The sequence below is a fragment of the Nannobrachium achirus genome, assembly GCF_963921795.1.
Source record: "Nannobrachium achirus genome assembly, chromosome: 24".
Lineage (NCBI taxonomy): Eukaryota > Metazoa > Chordata > Actinopteri > Myctophiformes > Myctophidae > Nannobrachium > Nannobrachium achirus.
The window spans coordinates 22164593-22192252 of record NC_137831.1 but is presented as its reverse complement, the minus strand read 5'-3'; the positions used below and the strand labels follow the sequence as shown (position 1 = coordinate 22192252).

Sequence of the window (27660 nt, the reverse complement as noted above, 5' to 3'; positions counted from 1 at the left end):
AGAAAAGGCTGAGATAAAGAGTTGCAATTAGGTCAGACCTTCAAATGCATTATCACGCATTATCATTGACCTACACATCAACTACAAAAAGAAATCTCCGGGAATGACCTAAAGTCACAATATAAATACATCCCGATTCCCATTAGTGTCGATTTCCACCGCGAAGAGCTGTTAAGAGACGGCGGTGTTGCTATTGTGCTGAAGTGTCTCATAATTGAGGCAACAATCTTCAAACGGTCGTGAAATGGGACAAGCGGAATGCGTAACTCACAAGCAGAGAGCTGTGTGATAAGGAAGCGTGTTTTTTGGATGGCACTCACAAACACAAAGCTGCCTGTCTTACTAATGCCGGGCGAACGCAGCACTGAAAAGGGTGCCAGCGTGTTCAAAGCACGTGCACGCACGCAGGCACACACACACACACACACACACACACACACACACACACACACACACACACACACGCGCGAACGTCGACAAATACACACACGCGCACACATTTTTATATTACTATATTTGTGAGGACATCAACAGTGTAGGACGGCATTGAAAATAGCTGAAATTCTATGATTCTTGTGGGGACATTTGGCCCTCACAAGTACTGTACTACAAGTACACATACGCACGCACGCACGCACGCACGCACGCACGCACGCACGCACACACACACACACACTCTGATTGCTTGCTAATTAGCTGTTTGGTGCAGAGTGGGTTTGGAAGTGCCACGCACACTGCCCTGGATTCACATTCTAAGTTAGCATGGTTCTCTAATTTGCACTGTAATTTGTTCTGCTTGGCATCAGACACACATGCACGCACGCACGCACGCACGCACGCACGCACGCACGCACGCGCACACACACACACACACACACACACACACACACACACACACACACACACACACACACACACACACACACACACATACATGCACACACACAAACACACAGAGACGCATACACACACACCGACCGATATACACAGAGACATGCACGGGCGCGCATACACACACACACACACACAGAGGCACAAACAGACACACAGAGGCAACACACACACACTGCTTAGCATGCGTTCCTTTTTGAAGAAGCTGAGTGTAATGAACTGATATGGGTGTGGTGTGTGTGTGCGTACGGCACATAACTCATGCCCCGTCTCGCGGCGCCGAGAGCCGCCCGAGAATAGCAGATCTAAAAGCTTGTGCCGCATTGCGGACGAGCCGCGGCGCAAGCTTGTAGATCTGCTGTTCTCGTGCGGCGCCACAGCGCCGTGTGACGGAGCATAGACGAGGCGTGACCGGAGTAGTTCTACTACCTGCAGGGGCGACACAAGGGGGGAGGGAGTGGGACTGAGTTTACCAGAGCCCAAGGTGGAGGAGCCTTAATTATTTTATGCTTTAACTATTGAAAAATAGCAGATATACAAGCTCGCACTGCGGCACTCGAGCTTGTAGATCTGCTATTTTTGTAAGGTCGTGAAAATGCGTGCAAATCTTTGAAAATATGTATTTTTTAAGCAAACATTTGTAACTCAAATTTTGCTTCTGGGGGGGTCCCTAGAACTCAATATTTTGAGATGGGGTCTGTGGCCAAATAAATGCATATCATTTTGGGCATCCTTCACATGAAAATATTTGAGTACCACTGACATAGAAACATAGGTTTTTCAAATACTTTTTTTCAAGGACACATTTTCACGATTTTTCAAAAAAATAGCAGATCTACAAGCTCGCAGCGCGGCACTCGGTGCCGCGCTGTGAGCTTGTATATCTGCTATTTTTCAATAGTTGAAGCACAACATAACGCAGTGAATCCTGGTACCCGGGGCTCAGAGTGCGGTGCGACACCTCTGACTACCTGCAGCTCAAAGCTCCACTTGTCAGCGATCATAAGCTCTTATCACGGCTTCTTATCATCAGCAGCCTCTGCTGGCTCGATAACAACACACTCACAGCAAAACAACAGAACAGAAGCATTTGAAGTGTTTGTTTGTTTGTGTGTCCCAAAAATTGGATAACTAAACTGGCCCATGAAATGCACCCAGCTTTTATAAAATGATTAAAAGCTAAAGATTAAATTGTGGTGCTTTTTTTTTAAAGATACATTAACTATTTGTTCATACCTCCAGTGAGTATGTTACTAATGCGTGTGATTTTTTTGTGTCCCTTTGAAAAGAAGCACTTGTCAAATTACATTTTTTAATGCTGTTGTTAAAGCTGCACAAAGATGTTTAAGCAACAAGACATAAAGACCTATCTTGCGTGCCACCTTACCCCTTATGCCTAAACCAGGGGTCTTCAACAGGGGGTCCGGGACCCCTAGAGGGTCCTCAGAGTTACTACAAGGGGTCCTCCAAATCTTTGTGTGTGTATAGTAACCACTTGAACCCTAGCGTCCATATCCGGAGAACTTTAGCCAAAAATAGCAGATCTACAAGCTCACAACAGCGTTGTGAGCTTGTAGATCGGCTATTTTCGGCAAAGACGTTTGGCGTAGAGGGGAAAAAGAGTAAGTAAGTACCGAGTGAAATCAAGTGAATTGTCAAGTGAAGTATTGACGGTTCAAGTGCAAGTATCTGAAAACACAAATTGACATGAATCCAACATACACTGATAATTATGCTGTCAAACAATGAAACTATATAGAATCTATGAACAGGTTGTGGGGGTGCCTGCTTCCTCTATTTATCAACTAAGGGGTCCTTGGCCTGAAAACGTTGAAGACCCCTGGCCTAAACTTTTTAACAATTTTTTTTACTGACCCTACTTTCTGATCGATTTGCCCTCATTATGGTGGGAGTTGGGGGTGCACTGCATATACAGTAAATTGTATATTCACTGATGGAGGCACAACAAGAGACCATGGTCTGTAGAGCTCATCCTGCAATCTGCCTATTAGATAGAGATATAATATCTTATGTGCAACATTGACATTTTGGCCCGAGGGCGGTGTCTTGTTTGGGAGTGCATTTGTCAGCAAATTGAATGTTGGGCCTAATGATGGCACTAGCTGGGGGAAAGGGACTGTGCAGTTGTCCTTCTCTCAGGGCCATGACGAAGGCGATTCAGCCAGTAGTTGTAGTCTGGAACCAGTGATGGACAGATGGACCAACACTGCCATCCACAGAGCCCCTCTGCTACCTAGAGGCAGGGGAGTCACACCAAATTCTGGGTGACTGCTCTCCATTCCGACATGTCGCCACTCCGACATTGACTTCTTATTGTCGGAGTGGCGACACTTCCATAGAGGTTAAGTTCAGGGTAAGGGTTAGAGATAGGGTTAGTGTCGGAATGGAGACCAAATTCTGGGCCCTGGGTACAAGGATTCACTGCCCCCCATGAATGTTAACTATTGAAAAACCCTCGGTGCCACGCTGTGAGCTTGTATATCTGCTATTTTTGAAAAAATCGTGAAAATGTTTGCAAGAAACCTATGTATCCATGTCAGTGGTGCTCAAACTTTTTCATGTCAAGGACCCCCAAGATGATATGTATTTGGCCACGGACCTCCATCTCAAAATATTTAGTTCCAGGGACCCCCCAGAAGCTAAATTTGAGTTACAAATATTCGCTTAAAAAATACATCTATTCAAATATTTGCACACATTTTCACGACTTTTCAAAAATAGCAGATCTACAAGCTCACAGCGTAGCACTCGGTGCCGCGCTGTGAGCTTGTATATCTGCTATTTTTCAATAGCTAAAGTTACGGGGGCCCTTCCACCTTGGGCCCTAACTCAGTCCTACTCGTGTTGCCGCGCTGTGAGCTTGTATATCTGCTATTTTTCAATAGCTAAAGTTACGAGGGCCCTTCCACCTTGGGCCCTAACTCGGTCCTACTCGCCCCCCCCCCTTGTGACGCCCCTGCCTAGAGGCAAAAAATGCTGAACTTGTTTTGCACATGTAAGGAATTGAACGTTCATACGGTCAGCATATTGCCCCGGCCATCATCTTTAACGTCTTTCAACAGAGAGAAAAAACGGTCAAAAGACGGCCTTCATATTCGAGCAGTCGCTGCAGGGCATTTACTCTGGAGAATTACAGGAAAATAGAGAGAAAATAGGGTGTCTAGACTAGTTAAGAATCTTTCATGTTACCAAGGTCAGTTAAGCGTCCATGGGGTTTGTTCGGTGGCCATCTTGAATTGATGTCCACGTATAGTGGCGTAAAATGCTGATTTTCATAACTCCTGAACCAGACAACATAGAAAGACAAATTAACCAACCTTTTCATGTAATTTTTACACCAGTCACCAGCTATCAAATAATAACATTTGCTACTTTGTTCCACAATAGATTTTTGCAACAGCCAAATGTTTCTTATTCAATTGCAAGGTTAATAAATGAAAATCGCTCTGACCTAAAGATCTGGGTTGGTTCAATCATGCGCTGCAACTTGTGGTGGTACAAAACTCTTTATTTGGTGCTCACACACAAACAAGTGGCTCTAGATAACACACACAGCTCTTTCTGTCATGGTAACATTACATGTATGTCAAATTCACACATTATAAAACACACATAACACAATACGGTAACCCCAATAAACACATTCCCATACTCACAATAACGCAGCAAGCACAACAAACAACAACTAGAGATACGGTTCCTACGAAACAGTGTGGGCTCGCTCGTGACTATATTCTCCAACTTGCTCACTCCCAGTAAACACCAGCCGTCATCTAGACCTATGGTCTAGGGTTAGCCCTCATTTGAACCGTCTATCGTTAGTCTGTCTATAGACCGATTGTAGCTGATTACATTTACAGGTAATCCATTATTCCATACTTGTTGATTACAAAAACAGCTTTAATATGCACACCTGGGTTTCAAATATTGGACTAAAGTAATTTTAAGAGCCAATTTCACTATATAGTCTAGTTTAGTTGTAGCCGTCATCTGAACGCTTCCATTTAAACGATATATCACCGTTTAGGACAAACGTGTGTTAGACCATCTTTTTTTTTAATACATTTTTATCAGGTTGTTCATTATCGGATGCTAACAGTATAGCTTGAAATGATTAGATCTCCCGGTTCTACCTTAATAGTTGTAGTTTGCATCCACTGAGCAGTTTTCTGGTCATTGCACGTCTTTTATCCGTCTATAAAAAGCTGGGCAATAAGTCCTTTGAAAAATTCTGTAATAAATAAAAAAGTGTAATAAATAATGCTGTGGTGCTGACAGCATAGGCTATTACTTCTCTGAGTTACATTCATTCTGACAGCAATATAAACACAAACACGTACGGCTGTTCGACTCTCCCCACATCCCCACGTACCCCACCATTCAATGATAATGATTAAATAAAATAGTTTTATAATATGTATCAATATAAAGTTAGTTTAAGCAAAATGCACCGACCTAAAACGAACAGCGGGAGGCAATATGTCACATACAAATAGTGCAAGATACTTCCTCACTTGTATCAGTGGTCCTAGTCTAGCGGTTAGTGTTTGGGTCTGGTATGTAGAAGATTGTGAGTTCGAATCTGGGTGGCTACTTGTGTCAAATATGAACAGCAATAAAATGCGGCATAAATTCAATCAGCTGCGGTTTGACGTGAAGGTTACAGGATCTCAAAACCAAGAAATTGTGTTTTTAAATCCTGCTGGCTGCCATCATTTTCACTACTTTCGGCGGCCTCTAGTGGCGAAATGTAGTCGTTTAACCCTCTAAGGCCCACGGTTGTAATATTACAACGTTTGTATTTTATCCAAAAAAAGGTTTAAATCATTTTATTTTAGCTCCCCCTACCACCTAAACACCACCATTGGATTCTATTGTTTAGTATTACAATGCCATTGGCCACAATATTTGCATATAAATACCCCCCACAGGGGCTGACATTCACACCCGCCACACCCGCTGAAATTCCAGAGTTTTGACGAACAACATCTCACTTTTTCATGGAAGCTATACCTCAAAAAAACATAAGTAAAATGCCTGTACTATTCTTTTTGGTGATCATTAGAATGTCTAGAACATGTACATATGTTATTATTTTGAAAAATATCCCCCATATGTAAATTAGAGCATGATTTATGATTTTTGATTTATGGCTATAAAATCTTACAAAAACATTTTTTTGAAAAAAACATTACATTTTCCTCTTAACTCTCCCCACGCTTTGAACGTTCACGTTCGCCCGATTTCGCAAGACCTCTCCGCCAATACGGCGCTCGTTCGGTTCGTTCGTCTGATGACTGTAAGCTGATGAGGGGTCGCGCGGCCGTCTACTGTAAACACATTTTCCGCGGTGATGGTGTAAAAAATCCATTATGCGTTAGATCAACGGAGAACAATTCACTTCCTTGTTGATTTCCTCTGGCTCTGAGGCTCTGTGGCCAGTGACTGGTCTTCTTCTTCTTCAACACATAACAGGCAAATTCACATTCATTCTCGCATGACGCCGCCCTCTGCTGCCTGGCAGACCAAAGTGCACTATTGCACAACCCAAAAAAATAAAAATAAATAAATAAATGTCTGTCTGTCTATCTACTATAACGTCGCAAAGGTAAGCCGCTTTTTGATGGCGCCAGACCCAATAAATAAATAAATGATCTGGCAGTAGGAGAGTTAATAGGACTCCTACAACACCATCTGATTTTTTTCAATTTTTTATTTCAAGTATTTCTTAATGCGGGCCTTAGAGGGTTAAATGACGGTATTACAATGTCTAGGCTATGTATAGACGTTGAAAAAACTTTAAAATTTAAACTCGTCACAGACCGGATCTAGCTAGACGTCCGGTTACGGTGAAGACGTCATTTGAACGCTTTTTAACCCCCAAATTGCTTAGTGGGCTGTCATGTGAAGCTCAACCAATACTCCAGCTACCACCACTCCCAGATGTTTTTCCGCAACTCGATTGCACCTCATTGGCTAAAGGCCCTGCCTTTGTACTGTCTGCGACGGAACTCACTATGCGGCGGAACTCACTCTATAAATAATGAAGATAACATAGTGTTCTCGCTTTCAGCGCGCCCACAATAACGACGGCCGCATTACTGAGACAAGCAGGGAATATACCTCCTAAGCCTATAAGCTAACAGCCCAGAACGCTACATAGCAAAAGTCATTATTAAAATCCTTGGGCTGAGTTATGCTCCATTAGTTGCTAGAGAATGATAAGACATGTTACCTGTTTTCCCAAGCATTTTCTCTGATCGATTATCACGCAAGAGATTGCTGTGGAACAACTGATTCTATAGCATTCTCATAATAACTATTACTCTTCTGGCCTGGAATATCCAGCGGGATTGCCGACAATCTGTTTTCCAGAGAAACGGGCTCCCAAGTTTATGATGCACCAAAAGAAAAGTTGAACCCATTACTCATCCACAAGCAAGCGTCCTTGGCTGTGCTTGCTTTAAACCTCAAAGACCTGGAACCTCGACGCCCGCGTCGCGCCCGTGTTGCGTTAGATTTTAACCACTTCAACCATTATTTTATGAAAAATAGCTGATATACAAGCTCACAGCGCGGCACCGAGTGCCGCGCTGCGAGCTTGTAGATCTGCTATTTTTGAGAAATCGTGAAAATGTGAGCAAGTCTTCTAAATCCTTCCTCTAAATCAGTGGTTCTCAAACCTTTTCATGTCAAGGATCCCCAAAATTACATTTGACCCCATCTCAAAATATGTTGTTCCAGGGACCCCCCAGAAGCAGAGATTTGAGTTACAAAAGTTTGCTTTGGAAAATATATATTGAAAAATGTGCACACATTTTAATTTATTTTTTCTTCAAAAATAGCAGATCTACAAGCTCGCAGCTGTGAGCTTGTATACCTGCTATTTTTCAATAGTTAAAGCATTCAATAATTCTAGGCCTAAATGGTTTAAACCTCACTTCCCCTTTGCAAAGAATCCACTGATAATCTCTTAAGCCCCTTCCCCGCAGAGTCCTAACTAACAGTCTCACATCACAAATGATGGGGGAGTTGTGGGAGTTTTTCCTTTTTATTAATAATCTGACGAAATAGAACAGACACTTTTTTTTTTGTTTTCTATCCACCGTTCCTTCTCTTCCTCAGCGGGATACTGGAAGAGCAGGTCACATCATGTGACGGGACGTGAAGTGAATCAAAATGAAGCCCATAACCCATTATAAGACCTGAGGACCCGATTCAGAAGCAAATATTTGAGTTTTAAAAGTTCTCTTTGAAAGAACTTACTGGTATAATACCAGTAAGACTCCCTAAATCGGGAGATAAGCGACCGCCAGGTTGCATACACAAACTTTGGAAGGCAATGGTAGCCAAGCAGGAGGGAATATGGGAAATGGGACAGATCCATGTTGATGACATGACTGTAGAGATACTGTGTACCGCTTTGCGTGATTTTAGGGCAAAATCTGTAGTAGCAGCGTCCAAAAATGTGTCTTGCAAGAATCAGCCTCATGGTGGCACTAGAAGAGGCTGAGGGCCATTTGAGAAATGAGAAATGGTGGGGGGTTGTGGTTTGGCAGCCAAGGAGTGTGTGTGCACAGTTTGGCATGGATCGGGGCAACGGTGGCGGAGATATGAGTAGGGGGAAAGTGTGACGTGACGGACAGACTGACGGACGGACGGACGGACGGACGGACAGACGGACAGGCGGACAGACAGACAGACTGACTGACAGACGGTGGAGGCTTTGATAGTAACTTCGACCTGACGGTCGCAATTATTCAAAGATTTGCACACATGTTCACGATTTTTCTAAACTAGCAGAGTTTATATGTCTGATATTTCTGAATATCCAAAGTATAAAATAACGGTTAAAATGATGTCACAGATGCTTCCTCAGTTCCAGTGGGTTAAAGCTGGTCCTGTGGACAGGGTCAGGTGTCAGTATTCCACGGGCTCCCACAGTGACAGACAGGAGACAGGTGGTGATTGACGTTGAGGAAAGACGGCTGACTTCATAACGCTGTGTGTGAGTGATCATGTCTTTGCTCTCCTCCTGCCAGGTGCGTCGGACCCAGGCTCCAAGACTGCGTGGGCATGATGGACAGGTGAGTGATCTTTCTGGTCATCATCATCATCATCATCATCATTGGCCGGGTTTCCCAAGGCGATTTTAGCCCATCATAAGCCCATCGTAGCTCACGCATGGTCGTAGAGACCAAGCCCCGATCGTCATGTTCCTGTGTTAACATGGGTTCGGGCAGAGCGACTTATTTAGCCCCTACAACTACACCATCATTCAGATTTCACAAAGTGCTTAATACATTCTCACACCTGTCTAAATACGGTACAGCTTTCTATAATTACGCGTATCCTCCGTTTTCTTTAATAAGAAGCCTTTTTATCCGATTACTGTCTGTTTATCTCAATGGGGTTGGTGCGCATGGGGAACGCCAGGAAATACATGGGAAAACAGAACGCGATCGGATAAAAAGGCTTCTTATTAAAGAACACGGAGGATACGAGTAATTATAGAATGCCGTAATGTATTTAGACAGGTGTGAGACGTTATTAAGCACTTTGTGAAATCTGAATGTTGGTGTAGTTGTAGGGGGCAAAATAAGTCGCTCTGCCCGAACCCGAAACACGGGAACATGACTTGGGCTTGGTCTCTACGACCATGTGTGAGCTACGATCGTCTAAAATCGCTTTGGGAAACTGGGCCATTATCATTATCATCATGTTCACTCATTCAGTTTATTCTACAATAGTTTATTGTCGCTTATTACGGATCCCCATTAGTCCTCGCCACAGTGAAGGCTACTCTTCCTTAGCCTGGAAACCAAACAAATCTACCAGTGCAAAAAAAAAAAAGTACTGGCACTGCTCGGTGTGATTGGATTTCCCTGCCCCTGAAGTTGTGGGGCACCAATCAGGGCCCAGTAGGCAAATAGAGGCGGGTTTATCAGGCATCAGGCAATAGAGGCATTTTTGGAGTTCGCCCCATGGAAATGCGGATTCCTGACTAATATCTATGGCAGTGACATTATTCTGACCATGCCAGGCTAACTCTTCCTGGGGTCCAAACATTCACTCTTCATCAAAAAAATCAAACCTCGGTTCGAAGTGAAGCGGTGAATCTGAGTATAAAATATTCATTCAGAATTCTGTAGCTCTAGACAATTATTGTCTACTAGAGCTACAGAATTCTGAATGAATGAATGATTTTATCTGGAGGGCCGGATTGTCATGTGAAGCTTGACCAATCCTCATTTTTAGGGACATTTTTAATCATCCAATCATCAGACCGGGACGGACACTACACACATATTCTGGACATACGGGACAGATAAAACCTGTTCATTCTGGACTGAAATGACCATATATGGACATGGGACACACACATGGGACACACATTTACGGACAGATAAGACCTGTTCATTCTGGACTGAAATGACCATATGGACATGGGGGACACACATTTAGGGACAGATAAAACCTGTTCATTCTGGACTGAAATGACCATAATATGGACATGGGGGACACACATTTAGGGACAGATAAAACCTGTTCATTCTGGACTGAAATGACCATATATGGACATGGGGGACACACAAAGCCACTCCTTAGAAGCGGCTTTCACCGCTTCAAAAAGGACGTTTTTGGTATTGAATCTGAGAAATCAGCGTATTGCTTGGTTCAGTTTGATATTGTGTTTTTGTTGAATGAGAGCTTGTCCCGCTGTACTAATGGCATGAGCAAAGCTTCAGTGCAGGACCCGCCTTGGCCGTGGGAAGTCATTTACAGCAGCAGGTGCTGGTCCAAGGACACTTCCTGTGTTTTTTTTATTTTATTTTATTTATTTTATAATCGGTTTAATGTCTGTGGCACAGACTCTTTGGTACAAAGTATCTTGTCAACGTTGATGTCAAATCACATACTTGTACCAGTACCACCCCCCAACTCTCGACAACTGGTCTGGTTGTCTGTCTGTCTGGAATGATCTCCCCAATCAGGGCGAGCGGGTCGGTAATGTTAATGTTACATCGCGTCGCGCGATCGAAATATAACACTGCGAGGGTACAGATGGCAGTTGGAACTAAAATGGACTAGTGGTACATCATGAAACCGTACCGGGGGCAGACCTCTATTCAGAAACACCCCTACTTAGAAACTTCCTATTCAGAAATACCCCCACTGAGGTGCAAAAAACAACCGCTGATTTTAAACAATCCTGGGATATCGTTTAGGAACATTTAACTTAAAATCAGTTTGTGTCTGCCTCTGCAGTCTTTCCTCGGTGGATTGTGTGTGTGTGTGCTCGCGCGCGTGTGAGGGACAGGAGTGTCCGTTCGTTTCACGCTGGTCGCAAGTTCAACAACTTCACTTTTAAAGCGTTTCTTGGTTAAAATATATTCATTATTTATTTGGTTGGCAATGTGCGACCCCCACGTTGGTTTGGGACCCATAGTTTGAGAACCGCTGCCCTAGTGTTGTCGAGAGGGAAGGATTCCGTGAGCCTTTTTTTGGAGCAGCGCATTTTGCCCTCTTTATTCTCAACTGTGCAGAATTTTTTTTTTAAATTAGCCCCCTTAACACAATGCCTGCCAAGGGTTAAAAAAAAATCTATCTTAGTACTGCCCGGCTTTTTACAAAAAATTAAAATGAAAATAAAAAAAAAATTAAACATTTTTTGAAAAAAAATAAGCTCTCAGAAGATGTCCATTGCCCCCTTGCAGTTGGCAGAAAAATATAATCAACCCCAAGAAAAATCTATTTTTAGATTAACACACACAAACAATTACAGCATGTGGATGGTGGCCATTTTGGCAGCCATCTTGAAGAAGGTGTGCAGAAAGCTGATTACATGAATAACATTTTTATAATTTTTTATCAGCATCACAGGCTGCCCAAAGAGCTGTGAACACATTGCTGTCTCATATATTAGTGAACAGTGCCCCCCAGTGGCCAAAAACGGTAGAACGTACAGTAACGTGTAAGGCGGTAGATAGCTGGGCAAAATAGAACGTTTATAAACGTGTAAGGCGGCAGATGTGTTAAAGGTCTTAGGTCTCCAAACTGTCACTTCATGCTGTCATCTAGAGCAGTGTTTCTCAAACTCCTTTCTGCATGGGCACACTTTTCATGTCCCAAGAATCCATGGGCACACAAACATAATACAGGGGTGTAAATATCGTCACTGTCGGGAAGAATCTTCGTATCTGCAAGTTTCAAATTTGTACGTTTCTTCGCAAAGTAAAGCCCTGCTTCATCATACAAGGCTGTCGCACAGCAGTAGTGAAAACAACCGATCTACAAGCACACAACAACGCCTCGCATCGTGCCAGCACTTTCCAACGGACCGTACGGTAAGCTTGCCAGCTTTACTGTATATACAGTATATAGCAAATGGGTTAATTGGGTCGTACTTCGGCGTAATCCTTAACGACCGAAGACAATCGTTTGATTTTCATCACTTGGTATTTGCTTAAGGGCACCCAGTCGTGCCACAAATACTCAGGGGACAAGAGCTTGGTGGGTTTATACAGGAAAAGGTATTTGTTATAATGAGATTCGTCCTGCCATATTGCCTCTATTGCTCGCTGGGCGTCAAGCTCAATATTGCGTCCACATGTCGAAACCAGATGATGAACGTAGGCCAGCTCCCCTCCAAAGATGTTTGCTTGGTAATAATAATCGCCTTCATCAGGGGCCATATACGCCTCCGACGCAGGCCTGCGTTCGTAAGTGAACTCACTGCGCTGCACAGTGAAGAACCCTGGGTGTATCCCTGCGACGAGTTGGCCCAGGATCTCCGTTCCAACGGGAGCGTGGAACATCATGTCGACATCAAAACAAAATATGTAGTCGGCGTGGCCGCGAAGCTCGTCTTCAATCAAAGATTGGATGTATCTCATTCTGCCAGCTGTGATGTCCTGCCAGTGGTCTTTGCCCTCTACAGACCTGACCAACAGCTGTCGTCCGGGGCCCAGCTCCACAGAAGGCACCTCGTCAGGGTGGTCTGTGTAGACGTAGTAGTGGACATTAGTGCGCAGAAGGAAGTAGCGTTCGGCCGTCTCAAGAAAGTCCCTCAGAAACCGTGTGTACTTTCCATAGGCGAAGACCGTCACGGCAACGGTGATATTGCGCGGTTCGTAGAGTGCGTCTAACAGTGCTGGGTCAAAGGTCCCGGTCCAAACGATCGGCGCGAGCCACGGTGTTGTCAGTTCCACGTCAGTACGCCGCGGGTCAGTCACGATGTTTGGTTGCTTCAAGGGCCGGTTCGGCCTCAGTGGGGGCGTTTCATTGTATTTCAGCCCCCTTAAAAGACACAGCCCAAGGATGAATAGAGTGATCAGCAGCACCACCAAGCACCAGCGTCTTTTACAATTAAAATATCGCTTCATTTTCTCTTCCCCTTGGTGTGGTTTGGTTAGCGCTCCTTCCTTCCTTCCTTCCTTCCTTCCTTCCTTCCTTCCTTCCTTCCTTCCTTCCTTCCTTCCTTCCTTCCTTCCTTCCTTCCTTCCTTCCTTCCTTCCTTCCTTCCTTCCTTCTGTAGTCTTATTAATTAATAAAAGCCCTACAGTGAAAATTTGCAATCTTCGATCCGGGAAGTTCCCTGAATTTAATGAGGTTGTATTCCAACAATCTTCCTACATAGACGACTGATATAGAATGCAATGACAAAAAGTCCTCAACCTGTTATATACATTTATAATACGTACATGTGATGTCATCTATGATGTAGGCTACTGTGACATCAGACCATCTCCATATTTGGGAATAGTAATAGCCTGGAGGTAGTCTGTGACACGCAGCATGCATACTTACGCTGTGGCACATTTGGCGAAATTCAGAGAGAACATTTTAACGTTTAAGCTCCAAACAGCCCAGAACAAACTGATTAGGGTCGTGCTTGGTCTTCCTCCTCGGGCCCACCTTACCGTTCATCACCACAAAAGCGCGGGGTGGCTCAAAGTAGCTGACAGAGTACAGCATCTTGCAATGGACCTGGTGTATAAGATACACTACACCTCCAAGGTACCCATGTACAGTACTTGACAAACTACTTCCTAAACGATCATAACACCAGAGGCAGCTCCACTAAACATGTTCAACCTAGATGTAACACTATAAAAGGGTCTAATTCGTTCTCCAGCTATACCACCAACATGTGGAACGCCCTTCCACAAGCCTTAAAGGAGTGCAAAATCCCTAGCCTCCTTCAAAATTGGTATGAAAAGTCACCTTCAGGCGGCTGTTACTCGAGACTTGTAAATAGACTAAGCCCCCTTGTTTCCTCTCCCCCTCCCCCTTTTTCCTCCCCCTTTTCTGCTTTTGTAATTGATGTTATCCTACTATAGTACCATGTTCTATCCGTCTGTCTTTCAATGCTATATGAGATACATAAAGTGGTTCCTGTGTAAATAAGCCATAAAACTTACTAGGATCTCCTTTTAGTTGACCTTGTACTTGATTTGTGCTGTCATGAAACTGTACTTTTTTCAATTGCAAACTGCTAATAAACTCTTCAATCAATCAATCAATGACGCTGCTGTAATTTTCCAGCGTGTTTGCAAGCGTGAGTGTGCCACGTGATCACAACATCCAGGTATGTGGGTAGGTAACTGAATTTGGTAGGCCATCAACTGTGGTGTAACAGTCCGCCATGTGATCAATGACCTAGTATAGATGGTGTAGCAAATACTTTTGCATGAAATTATACCATAATACCATTCTCTGCTTTATTTTTTACAACACTGCCTGTCTTTGAGCATTACTCTAGGAGTAAGAGACTCATTATTGTGCTGAATGACTTACATAGGCCTGGAAATTGGTTTAAAGTTCTGGAAAAGTTTTGGAAATTCACTTCAGTTGTTACCAAATGTTTTAATTTGGACCCCCAGAACTCTGAGAGTGTATCAGGCCTACATGGAACCAAATATCTATTTGAGTTCCAGATAGAGTCCCTTTGCACCCCCTCCTCAACTCAAGGAACCCTGAAGGTCTACCCATGGGCGTCAATTGGGTATGGCAGGGGTATGCAGTTGCCATACCCTGGGTCCAGGGGGGAAAATAAAAGTTACTTTTAAATATAAATCCATGAATGTCTCTTTGTCTATCTGAGCTGGTTACGTTGCTGAATTACAGTATTCTCCCCATTCTGACAAAATGGTATATTCCCAGGTGTCATTCAGGTGCAATTCATTGTTGTTGTGGCACGTTTACTACATGCCAAGTTTAGCTGCACTTGAACAACCGTTCCAGGCTGCCATATCCAGCCCAAGAAACTGTAGAAACCCGGGGGAAAAAATTACTTCTTAAAATAAATTCATCATGCCTGTTGCTAAGGTATGGCAACATGACTGGCAGGGTCGTGCTGGCCATTTGGAAAGCGGGATAACTCCCGAACGGCTGGTTCATTCCCGGCCGGTCCAGGCCGGCCATTAGGAAAAAAGTGGTGAATCTTTATTCCATGTGTTCTAGAGCTATGAAATCGGTGTTCTAGATCTATACATTCTGTGTTCTAGATCTATACTTTCTATAGGTTCTGTATTTTCTATGAATTCTGAATGAATGAATGATTTTGTCTGGAGGGCCAAATTGTCATGTGAAGCTTGACCAATCCTCGCTTCTGCATGCACGGGACATGTACAGGACAGACATTCTCACTCCTTGAGAATCTATGGGAATCCTAAAAAAAACAGGTACGGGACAGACAAAGCCACTCCTTGGAAGCGGCTTTCACCGCTTCAAAAACATAGGTGAGACCTATTGCATGTACAAGACAGATACAACCTGAAGGCCAAATTATCATGTGAAGCTTGACCAATCCTCAAAGTATCCATTCATCTGATCGGGAGGGACACCGCACACATATTCTGGACGTACAGGACAGATAAAGCCTATTCATTCTGAACTGAAATGACCATATATGGACATGGGACACACATTTTGCTTTTTGAAAAAGCCTATTCGTTCTGGACTGATATTTTGCACGTACGGGACAGGAAAAACCTGTTCATTCTGGCCTGGAGTGACCATATATGGACATGAGGTGACATACATTGTGTTTTTGAAAAACCCTGTTCATTCTGGACTGAGATCACCATATATGGTAATTAAACGGACATTCTGTTTTTGAAAAAGCCTGTTCATTCTGGACTAAAATGACCATATATGGGCGTGATACACACAAAGCCACTCATAGAAAAAAATATAATACCATTAATTCTGCTATTTTTTTTTTTTTTTACGGAGGCACGGTGGCGCAGTCAGTAGTGCTGTCGCTTCACAGCTAGAAGGTCCTGGGTTCGATTCCCGCCGGGGGACACTGTGGGTGCTGGGGGCGTGTTCCCTCCTCTGCGTCATCAGTGCCCACACCCTATGTGGGGTTGGCAAAAGGGCCTTTCTGTGTGGAGTTTGCATGTTCTCCCCGTGTCTCCTAGGGTAGATACCCTCACAAAAACATGCAGTAATCCTGGTCTCTATAAAGCCTCCCCCTGGCCAGCCGGGGCGCCTGATGGAGGGGAATGGAACTGGTTGGAATAACGTGTTCCTTCCACGCGCTACGTCCAACCGGAGAAGCTCCCCCTGTCAGGTGATAAGAAGCGGCCTGCTCACTCCTCATGCATTGAAGGAAGCATGAGCTCAGTTCGGGGCCCTCCCCAGGTTGGCAGAGGGAGAGTAGAGCCCAGGATCACAGCTTAGGCAATTGGCACCGGGTGAAAAAATGGGTTACAAAAATCGTGGGATAAAAATTTAAGAAAAAAAAAAAAAATCTGCTATTTAATGGTAGATTAAATAGTTCAAAGAAACAAAACAAAAAATGATTGAATATGTCGGTCTTCACACGTTCTATAAATCTTTACATAAGCTTATTAATCTTTGATTTACAAACCAAGAATTACAAACAAAAACTGTACACACAGTATATCCTATTACACACAGTACAAACATTAAACAAGCTAAGAAACCTAACTTCTTTGCTAATTCAGTGATCCAGTGCTGATATCGGAGGCTCATTTACAAAGTGCACTAACTGCATTTTTTGGACACTTTGATATAATCGTGTATCCCAAAGGTTCCCAAATTAGCCTTTGTGATTTTGTGGGGAAACACTTACACTTACACTTACCTCAAGAACAGATATACAATTAGTTTAATATCACTTCTATAGCCTACAGATAAACCAATTCGGCTGAACCAATTGAAACACTTTTATCAGTTACATTATTTCTGTAGTTACTGCACTTCGGCTTTGTAGGGAAGAGTTGCACAGTGTTTTATTCCAGGCACGTGCACACATAAACATCAAAGGGGGCCTGAGCCCCTGCCCTTTTATCTGCCTGTAAAAAGTGCCCTCTCGAGACCATGAATGTAGTTTTTACTGTGGTGAAAGAAATGCAAATGCCCTCTATTCCATGCCATACCTGAAGGCAGCATTCAAGAGAATTGCCTTCGTCCAAACTCTCCTGAACTTACTGCAGCATCTTATGTTGAAAGAATGACCCTCTCTGTGTAGAAATCCATGCCGTTACGCCACATCTCCAGTATTGACTTGATTACGCTTAGTTCAGTGTGGTATCAATCACCGAAAATAGCCGACCTCCAAGCGCTGCGACGCGTTGTGAGCTTGGAGGTCGGCTATTTTCGATATTTCCATCAAAAGGCCCTTTTAGAAATTTCAGCCCCTGCCTCTCTAACATTCTCTGCACGTCCCTGTTTTATTCCATCTTTATTTGTATTCTTATTTACTATCTTGGTTTGGTCGTTGACTCTCACTACTACTCTACCTGTTGGCTACCTCTCCTGTGTTTCACTCCCAGTGCTGTTGCGCTGCTATCACTGCTATGATTCCAGAACCTTTCCTCCAGAGATCAATAATGGCTTATCTTATCTGATTGCTATTCAGCACACATGCCCATCTATCTCATTATACAACGCCCAGGACTTCTTTGTAAATTTAAAGCCACTACGACCCGTGCGTGCGTGCGCGCGTGCGTGCGTGCGCGCAAGCGCACGCAGGTAGCCAGGCACACACGCGCGCCCATGTGCAGAATTGGCGACGGCAAACATTGCGGGCGCCTCGCGCACTCACCCTCCGCACAGTACACATATCTTCCATTAGCTGCTAATGGCATGTGCTGCTAATCGAGGCTATAGTGCTCTCTGAGCTGTAGCTATCAGGTAGGAAGGGCTGTTGCGTTTAGGGCCTGGGTAGTGTTTGCTGAGGGGATAGAGGACGGATTAGCAGCAGCAGTGGACTGTCAGTAACCAAGTACGTATACTTGAGTACGGTATACCTTTAGGGCAGGGGTTTTCAGCTGATTTTGAATGCATGGCCACGACACCGGCACAAACCACAGGTGTAACATAACAGCTGTCAACAGAGTAGATGTGACACATTAGTCACACAACACAGTAATGCCACTGAGTCACCCACGCAGCAGGACCTGGACCAATCAGTGACGTCTCGATTGGGGCCAGATTGGCCTAGAATATCACCTGATTTCAACCAACATAAATCCCATGCCCACGAAAACGGACATCCTGGATTAATCAGAGAGGGTCCGATCAAGCCCAGATAAATATCACAACTAATCAGATCAGATATGTCCCAGAATATAACCTTACATGCTCATATTTCAACTAACATTACAAACAATAACAATAATCCTATAGTCCATATGACGTCCTGGTAATGACGTCAAGATCATCCCCATGTGGGCTGTGATCTGGCCGAGTTCTGAACGTCACCGGAGTCACCGGAGGACGTTATCATAAAGTCATCATAACGTCATTTGGCTTGCAGGGCACAGACAGTCAATTACTCTGACTACTCAACTACTCTGAATCTGCTCCTCAAGGAAGGCGGTCGAATTGTTGCGCAGGTTCTCCAAGATAGCGCCGCCCATGGCTGCTGTGGTGACTACGTGTTGCGTTTTGAATGCAAAAATGTAGTATGCCAAAGCAAATTCCTATGTGTATTACACACTGGTTAATAAAGTAATCTGAATCTGAATCTGAATTTGAATTACCATAGTGAAGTCAATTACCATAGTAAATGTACTTGGTTACTTTTCCACTGCTGCGGATTAGACACAGCGGAGGCACCAATAAGAGGGTAAAAATACAGGGAAGGGGAAGCCCAGGGGGCCAGCGTTGAATCATCAAACGGTCTAAGCCGTCGTGAGCCAACGGTCCGGTGTTTGAAGCGCAGCAAAGCCGCTGATATTCTCCTCTTTGCGAGACGCGCGGGTGGTAGCAAACAGTAGCCGCGACGCTCGGCCATGCTAATGGCAAACACGGCGGTATTATTATAAACGCCCCGCATGCTGTCAGTAGTTGCGTGGAGGAAGAAAGAGCTTTTTGACTGATTGATTGATTGATTGAAGAATTTATTAGAAGTTTGCAATAGAAAAAAGTACAGTTTCATGACAGTACAAATCACTGGTACAAGGTCAACTAAAAGGAGATCCTAGAAAGCCGAGGCTTATTTCCACAGGAACCACACTTTAAGTATCTCATATAACATTGAAAGACAGACGGATAGAACATAGTACTTTATCTAGGATAATATAATAGCCATGGGGGGACTGGCGTCCCCCCATGGCTCTATGCGTGGCTCCTAGCTTTTTCCTCTGTACAAACACATCTCTTTGCCGAAAACAGGCGATCTACAGTACAAGCTGACTTACAGTTCTCACGTGTCATTTGCTAGCATAGTAGAACTGCTGTTTTTGCTCAATGCTCGCCCCCTCCCCCAGAATAGGCTCGCCAGGGTTCACGTAGCCTAAATTACAACCTTTGTGGCTTTTACAATTGGAATTTCACTCGGATGCACAGGGATATTGAAAAAAGGCTATTAAAAATACGAAATAAATTGTAGCTATCCATGACGTTTTCAGTGAATTAATCATTATTGCTGAATAAAGTTCAAGTTGCGTGTCTGTCAGTGGTGGGCACACAGATAATATGCCCATGTGGACATATATGGACGAGACATTTGCGATGCATTGTCAACGCAATAACCACGGCAATGACGTCAGTGCAGATTTGCACGTCACATACCCATACAGCAGGGGTCTTCAACGTTTTCAGGCCAAGGATCCCTTAGTTGAGAGAGAGATGAAGCAGGGACCCCGACAACCTTTCCATACATTCCAAATAGTTTCATTGTTTGACGGCACTCTTTTCCGCCTCTACACCAAACCTCTTTGCTGAAAATAGCCGATCTACAAGCTCACAACGCCTCGCAGCTCAGGGCGTTGTGAGTTTTAGATCTGCTATTTTTGGCTGCAGTTCTCAGAATATGGACACTAGGGTTCAAGTTGTTAATATAAAAAGGATTGGAAGATTTAGAGGACCCCCTGTAGTAGCTCTGAGGACCCCCTAGGGGTCCCGGACCCCCTGTTGAAGACCTGCCATACAGTATATGGAGTATGCCCACATTATGCCCCTGTAGTGTGGTCGTGTAGGACCACTACTGGGTGACAAGATGTAACTAACTGGGTGACATGGGGCTCAACATGAAATGTATCCTCTGCTCTAACTCAGTGGTGAACACTCGGAATATATAGTTGAGGCATTACATTTAGTTTGACTCTGTTCCACAGGTAAATATATAGCTCACAATACGCTCGCAACTCTTGTAGATTCAGCTATTTTCAAAAGGTTTACCTCTGTCTTATATTTGCCAATTTGGCCAATGTTTGATGCAGTTTTTATAGTATAGTTTGTTGATAACATTTGATGCATTAATGGTCTTTTTCTTTTCTTTTCTTTCTTTCTTTTTGAGGTATTAAAAAAGTCAATAAATTGTCACTTCACTTGTGATTTGGGGACCACCCCCCCACCCCCTGGGGGTCCTGGTTGAGAACCACTGCTAACACGGCTTTCTGTATCAGCTCAGCAGTAGAACTTTCGGCTCACACCTCGGTTCAAATTCCCGGTAGGATATGAAGCCTCAGATTGCAGCTTTTAACTTAGCGTTGCTGTCAGGTGGACACCTTGAATGTCCAAGACGAAAAGAGACGATCTGCAAGCTCGCTACCCGTCGCATCGCGACCCGTCGCACTCACTTATAGATCTGCTATTTTCACTGTTGTGTATGATGAAGCGGGGCATTCATTTACGAAAATATATCGTCATTGTCGGATGGAAACCCTGTATGTCCAAAACCGTTCGTTTTGTGTTCATCATCTTAAAAATAGCCGATCTACAAGCACACAACGCCTCGCATTGCGAGGCGTTGTGTGCTTGTAGATCTGCTATTTTGAGTTTTTGATGAAGCAGGGCTTTACTTTTAAAAAACATAACAAATTTGAAACTTGGAGATGCGAGGTTTCCACCCGACAACGATGATATGGAGAGAGATACGAGGTTTCTGGCTGACGGCAACGATATTTCGTTGTTGTTGAGAGAAGTCAGGACAACTCAACCATCTCTTATCACCGAAAACACACGGGGGAAAAAGCAGTGCAAAATTGCCAGTCATCTGAAGAGAAGTACAGAGCACTCGGGGAGGTGTCATGTGATGAGAGCGCGCTGACCGGAGGAAATAGATGCAAGAGGATGGCTGCTCCTCAGTAATAGCTGTGTGATGTGGTCTCTCTTTAACCCATTTAGGCCTAGAATTATTTCATGCTTTAACTACATTGAAAAATAGCAGATATACAAGCTCACAGCGCGGCACCGAGTGCCGCGCTGCGAGCTTGTATATCTGCTATTTTTGAAAGATCTCAAATCTCTGCTTCTCAAATCTCTGCTTCCGGGGGGTCCCCGGAACAACCTATGTTGGTCTGCGGCCAAATAAATGTCATTTTGGGGGTCCTTGACATGAAAAAGTTTGAGAACCACTGATTTAGAGGAATGATTTAGAAGTCGGGTCAAAGATCGGGTCAAAGATATTCAAAGACTTGCACACATTTTCAAGATTTTTCAAAAATAGCAGATCTACAAGCTCTGTGAGCTTGTATGTTTGCTATTTTTCAATAGTTAAAGCATACAATAATGGTTAAAGTGGTTAAAATCTAACGCGACTCGCGGCACGTTCCAGGTATTTGAGGGTTAAGTCTGCCCTATTTGAAGTTTGGAACCTAATAACATCCCAATTTTGGAGACCCTTTTTCCCCGAAATCCCCCGGTGGCCAGTAGCGTGTGTGTGCGTGCGTGCGTGTGTGTGTGTGTGTGTGTGTGTGTGTGTGTGCGTGTGTGTGTGTGTGTGTGTGCGCGCGCGTGCGTGTTCTAAGTGCCCGTAAATGTCTGCACATGTCTCCCCAATGTCCAGCGCGCGGGAAGGTGCAGGGAGGAATTGATTGAGACGAAGCCCAAAAGGCAGTGGTGCAAAGTAACTAAGTACATTTACTCAACTGCTGTACTTATACAGTACAATGTTGAGGTTCTTTTACTTGAGTGTTTCCATTTTCCGGTAGTCCATATACTTCTACTCCACTACATCTATTGTAGTTTTTTATAATTAAAAGTTGCTTTGAAGATCGGGATTATTATTGCACAACACACATTAGCCACTTATAGCTGTATTTAATACGTTGGCTTTTTGAAAAATAGACGATCCACAAGCTCACGCTGCATCACATCTCGACACTTTGTGGATCTACGAGCTTGTAGATCTGCCGGCTTTTCAAAAATAGCTGATGTACAAGCTCATAGCGCGTCACTGCAAGCTTGTACATCTGCTATTTTTTGAACATTTTTGAAAAAGATCTTGAAAGTGTGACAATCGAGAACCACTTATTTAGAAGGTATTTTGCAGAATGTGCCTCGTGGGCTGAATAAATAATCTGAGTACTTCTTGCACCACTGATAAGGGGAGGTGAGAAACGGAGGGATCAGCAGAGAGGAAGAGGAGAGTGATGCCATACGTAATGGGACACACAGGAGATGACAGGGCTGACAGGTGTAGCTGCAACACTGTCCCCTCTGACGCCTGCACTCTTGTCTGGCTCTCGTAGAATGGCTGTCAGCGTGCGTGTGCATGTGTGAGTGTGTGTGTGTGTGTGAGTGTGTGTGTGTGCAGGGACGTGCTGGGCCCCTGATTCAGCCCGGGAAAAAGAGTTGGAGAGGCCCTCATTGCACGCTATAGAGAGATCTCTCCATAGCGCTGCTGCTACTCAAAGATTTGCCATTTCAGATCATGACAAGTGACAAGCCAGTGGGCCAATTACATGAGTTAGGCCTATATTTCGTTGTTGTTGGTTGGAAAACTTGTATGTCCAAAACCATTTGTTTTGTATTTATCATTTAAAAAAATATTTAAACTAGTGAAAACAGCCGATCTACAAGCACACAACGCCTCGCGGTGTGAGGCGTTGTGTGCTTGTAGATCTGCTATTTTCACTACTTTTGTGCAAACAGTTTACATTTTTCCTAATGGCCCGGCCTGGACCGGCCGAGAATGAACCGGCCGTTCGGGAGTTGACCTGCTTTTCCCAATGGCCAGCACGTCCCTGTGTGTGTGTGTGTGTGTGTGTGTGTGTGTGTGTCTGTGTGTGTGTGCGTGCGCACGTGTAGGGGCTGGACAGAAAGTAGCCACAACGTGAAATGTCCACCTTCGGTGTCATGCCACCACTTACAGTGCCAACAGGCATTTGTGAACATGTCATTTAATAGCTTGCCAAATCCAAACATGCCTCATTTATTTAGTTATTAGTCTTGCATCCCTACCTGCCTGCAGGTAGGGATGCAAACATACATTCTTGTGATGCAAACATACATTCTGTTAAAGTCTTATTTGAACCCAAATGCAGACACCAACACGGAGGCAGAGATATGCTTATAGAATATAGATTTATTACAGCCAGCGAGGAACAGAAATGCAGCAGTCCAAAAACATCAAAAAGTCAAAATAGGAGTTTGGCCAAAACTTGGGCCTAGGCTGGCTAAGCTGGTGAGGCAAGGTCCACGAGATCATTCAGGTTCTGGGTACAGAAAGACACAGCATGTTAGTCAAGGCTCGCTCGAACAGAGACTGAAGGGCAGAGCAGAACTTGTATTATAGCCTCAGCCAGATTGCTGAGACGCTGCAGCTGGTGAAGCGCTGCTCCCCAGTCACCCAATCACACACGGACAGGAATTAGTTAGGAGGAGGTAGATGGCACTGGCATGGGCGCTGATGTAACACATTCTGATTTATTAAAACCTTAACTCTTTTAGTGCTAAAACGAACAATTTCGTTTCTTTTTTTCAATCCAATCCAATATTTCTTTTGCTATTTTACTTACCCTGAGCTTCTTGTAGATACGTGGGTGGTCCTGGCTCGTCCATCGCTTTCCAACGAGCCTACAAGTTCCGACGATTTATTCCATTGAAAATGGTTTAGAATAAAGTTTAGAGCCCCCCCCCAAAAAAACGAATCTAATCCAATACATTCTCACATCTTTAGAGACCTTTTTCTCTGAACTGTGTTCCGAGAGCAGCGAAAAAGTTTTTTTTACGGCTAAATAGCCTCAAATCGGGCTTCTAAAAAAAAGAAAAGCAGATAGCTAACTGTTAGCTCTCTTCCTCCGGTTCACGTTCATAACACTGTTCGCAGTGAAAACCTTAATGCACTTCTGCCTGGGTACCCGGATGTATAGCGAAGGCCTATGGAGAAATGTCTGGCACTTTAGCGGCCTCTTGTGGCCCCTGGCAGTTAACAAGTTAAAGGGAACCCAAATGATTCCTCTGTCCTCGCCTTTCCTCCTCGCCTCCTTTCTTGGAGTCGAGCTAAGGCACAAGTGGAGGATGCAAGGATCTCTCTCTCTCTCTCTCTCTCTCTCTCTCTCTCTCTCTCTCTCTCTCTCTCTCTCAAACATACGTTCGGGCTATTAAAACGACTTTGTGGTGTGTGGGTGATGGCTAATTAAGCAGTCAGACCTGGCCCGAGTCCAGACAAATTGGAATCTGTCCAGACAAACACCTGTTATGCATCGATCTAATCAATCTAATCGACTGCACGCAGGATAAATCAGTCGGCACCCTACTCATTACTTGAGAGAGGGAGCCTATGGCATACATCTGCTCTGGCCTCTAGCTCTCTAACAGGGCATCATTAATTGTATATTGACGACATCAGGGAACTCCATATATGGGCATAAAAGGGATTCTGTTAGTGTGACATCACAGTGAAGCCAGAGCGTGATGTCAGAGCGGCAAACCCATTCTGGTCGAGTGGTTTCCCTGACATCACAGTGACATCAGATCATGATGTCAGAGCAGCTAACCCATAGAAACCCATAAAAATGTGTACACGTACACGTGTACATGGATGCGGACAAGCTGTGACGTTTCTCATAGTAAACTGCGACCTTCGGTCTGGCTGGTCGAGTCATCATTGTGATGTCAGAACAGGTCGGCTATATCCATATCTGGAGTCCATGAGGTCGGATGTAGAGGTATTGGCCAGCTCCATATATGGAGATGTCCTGGTCATATATGGAGCGTGACATGAGACATAAAAAGAAGGTATGGTCATCTACAGTACGTAATTTTTGCAATCCAGCAATTCCAAACTGCAGCAGAGAGTTGGAATACATTGGAGTGAAAGAGATGAGAGCAATGTGCACCAGCTTATAAACAAACACTATTTCTGAATGACTACGACATTTTTAAAATAATCGGCCTAGGAAAATAAAAGAAGACATAGTGTATCACACATTGTTTTCTGTTGTGTTGCTTTTTGATGTGTACACTGTTAGATTTTATTGAGGTATCTATTCTAAAGAGTACATTTCTGAACGTGTCAAAGTACCACAAGACTCATTGACAATAAATCATACGGTGTGCACATCAAAAAACAAATTATTAGGAAACAACCTGTGATATCAACCTGTGATATGTCTTCTTTTATATCCCTGAACCGATTAACTGACAAACGTCCCAATCGTTCAGAAATAGTGTTTCACCGAACTTCCCGCTCGTCCAGTGCTGTCCCATGCGCATCAATGGCGTCTGCCTGGCCTGTCAGGGACATGCAGAGAATGTTAGAGAGGCAGGGGCTGACGCGTTGTGAGCTTGGAGGTTGGCTATTGTCGGAACTTGATGCCACACCGAACTAAGAATAATCAAAGTCAATACTGGAGATGTGACGTACGGCATGGATTTCTACACAGAGAGGGCAATTCTTTCAACATAAGATGCTGCATTCAAGTTCAGGAGAGTTTGGACCAGGCCCGGCGCTACAGGGGGGCCTGGGGGGGCATTGCACCCTCAGTTGCAAGTTGTGCCCCCTCAGTTGATATTCTATGTAAAGTCAAGAAAATATCAAAAAGAACACATATATTGGCTGAATATTATTATTGTCATAGGGATTACAATAACAGTATTGAAAGACAGTCGAATCCGCAATTTAAAATCACCTAAACCACAGCACAGTAGCAGCGGCTGTTATTTCAGCTCCCAAAAACTGGCATCTGTTGTAATGTAGGTATTATGGATAATAATAAGAATGTTCATTATTACTAGCCTATATAAAAAAATATGTGCCCCCTCACAATTTTCAAAAGCCCCCTTAGTCATTTCATCCTGCAGCCGGCCTTGGTTTGGACAAGCCAATTCTCTTGAATACTGCCTCCAGGTATGGCATGGAAAGAGTGCATTTGCATTTCTTTCACCATAGTAAAAACTAAATTCATGGTCTGGAGAGGGCACTTTTTACAGATGGATAAAAGGGCAGGGGCTAAAGCCCCCCTTTTATGTCTATGTGTGCACGTGCCTGTGGCCCGTGGACTGACCTTATTCTATCATAGCCGTGGTTGTAGTTCGGGTTATGTTTATTTTCTTTTATTTTGAAGTAATGTTCTGGTGTTTCCTGTTTGTCTCCTGTTGCTGTTACCCGTCTTGTCCCGTTAGCCTGTGATTAGTTCATTTCTACATCTGTGTCCTGTTAGTCCCCTGGCCAATCGTGTGTTAATTGTCCATCGAGTTCACCCGTGTCCCGTTAATCTCTCTGTCTATTTACACTCCCCTGTGTATTCAGTTAGCTGCCAGTTCATCCTAGGTATGTGCGTGGAAGTGTGCATTTGTTCTAGATTCATTGATTCTGTTTATGGATCTTCTAGTGCAGTCTTCAATGTTTTTAAGGCCAAGGAATCTTTAGCTGAGAGATAGACAAAGTAGGGACCCCATCTACTGTATATACAGTATCATATAAAATTGAGTTGCAGAGTAAACCTTTTAATCAGTGGTGTAACGTTAAGTACTTACATTCTTTACTTAACTAAAAGTATCAATACTGCAATGAAGAAGTACAAGTAGAAGTCCGGTATTCAACATTTACTTGAGTAAAAGTACAAAAGTATTGGTATCAAAATGTACTAAAAGTACCAAAAGTAAAAGTACTCATTGTGCAGAATGTCCCATTTCAAGTTATCAAATGTAAAAAAAAAAAAAACTTTTGAAAATAGCAGATCTACAAGCTCACAATGCGTCGCATCTCAAATGTTTGTACAATTAAAACTGAATAAAGAAAATCTAAACAGTTGTCAAATGGCAACCTAGAAAAGCTAGCTTACAACACAAAATACGTTTAGGCTATTAGAAATAATTATTGCGACCAAAGGTCGCAGTTTAGTATGAGAAACGGCACGTCCACTCGTCCGTCCGAATAACCAAGTAAGCATGTTTGGGCTCTCACAGCATATCTCCATATACAGTACAAGGATCTCCATATATGGGTACCAGGGTTCTCCATATGGGTAACTGGTCCGCTATACATCACTCACTGGCCAGACAGCCAAGACATGGCGCGACTTCTTACTAGTATAT

At 43.8% G+C, this 27660-nt stretch overlaps 2 protein-coding genes across 2 annotated transcripts in view; one reads left to right on the top strand and one right to left on the bottom strand.

Annotated features, from left to right (window-relative positions):
- Positions 1-27660, top strand: part of LOC308280042 (receptor tyrosine-protein kinase erbB-4-like) — a 789750-nt gene that overhangs the window by 471634 nt on the left and 290456 nt on the right. Inside the window, 1 exon segment of the mRNA XM_080720298.1 lies at positions 8955-8999. Coding sequence (XP_080576424.1) covers positions 8955-8999 — 45 coding nt within the window.
- On the bottom strand, positions 12306-13298 carry LOC308309335 (histo-blood group ABO system transferase 2-like; the record flags this gene model as incomplete). Its single annotated transcript, XM_080754886.1, has 1 exon — positions 12306-13298. One exon carries the CDS (start codon positions 13296-13298, stop codon positions 12306-12308), a length of 993 nt encoding a protein of 330 aa, XP_080611012.1.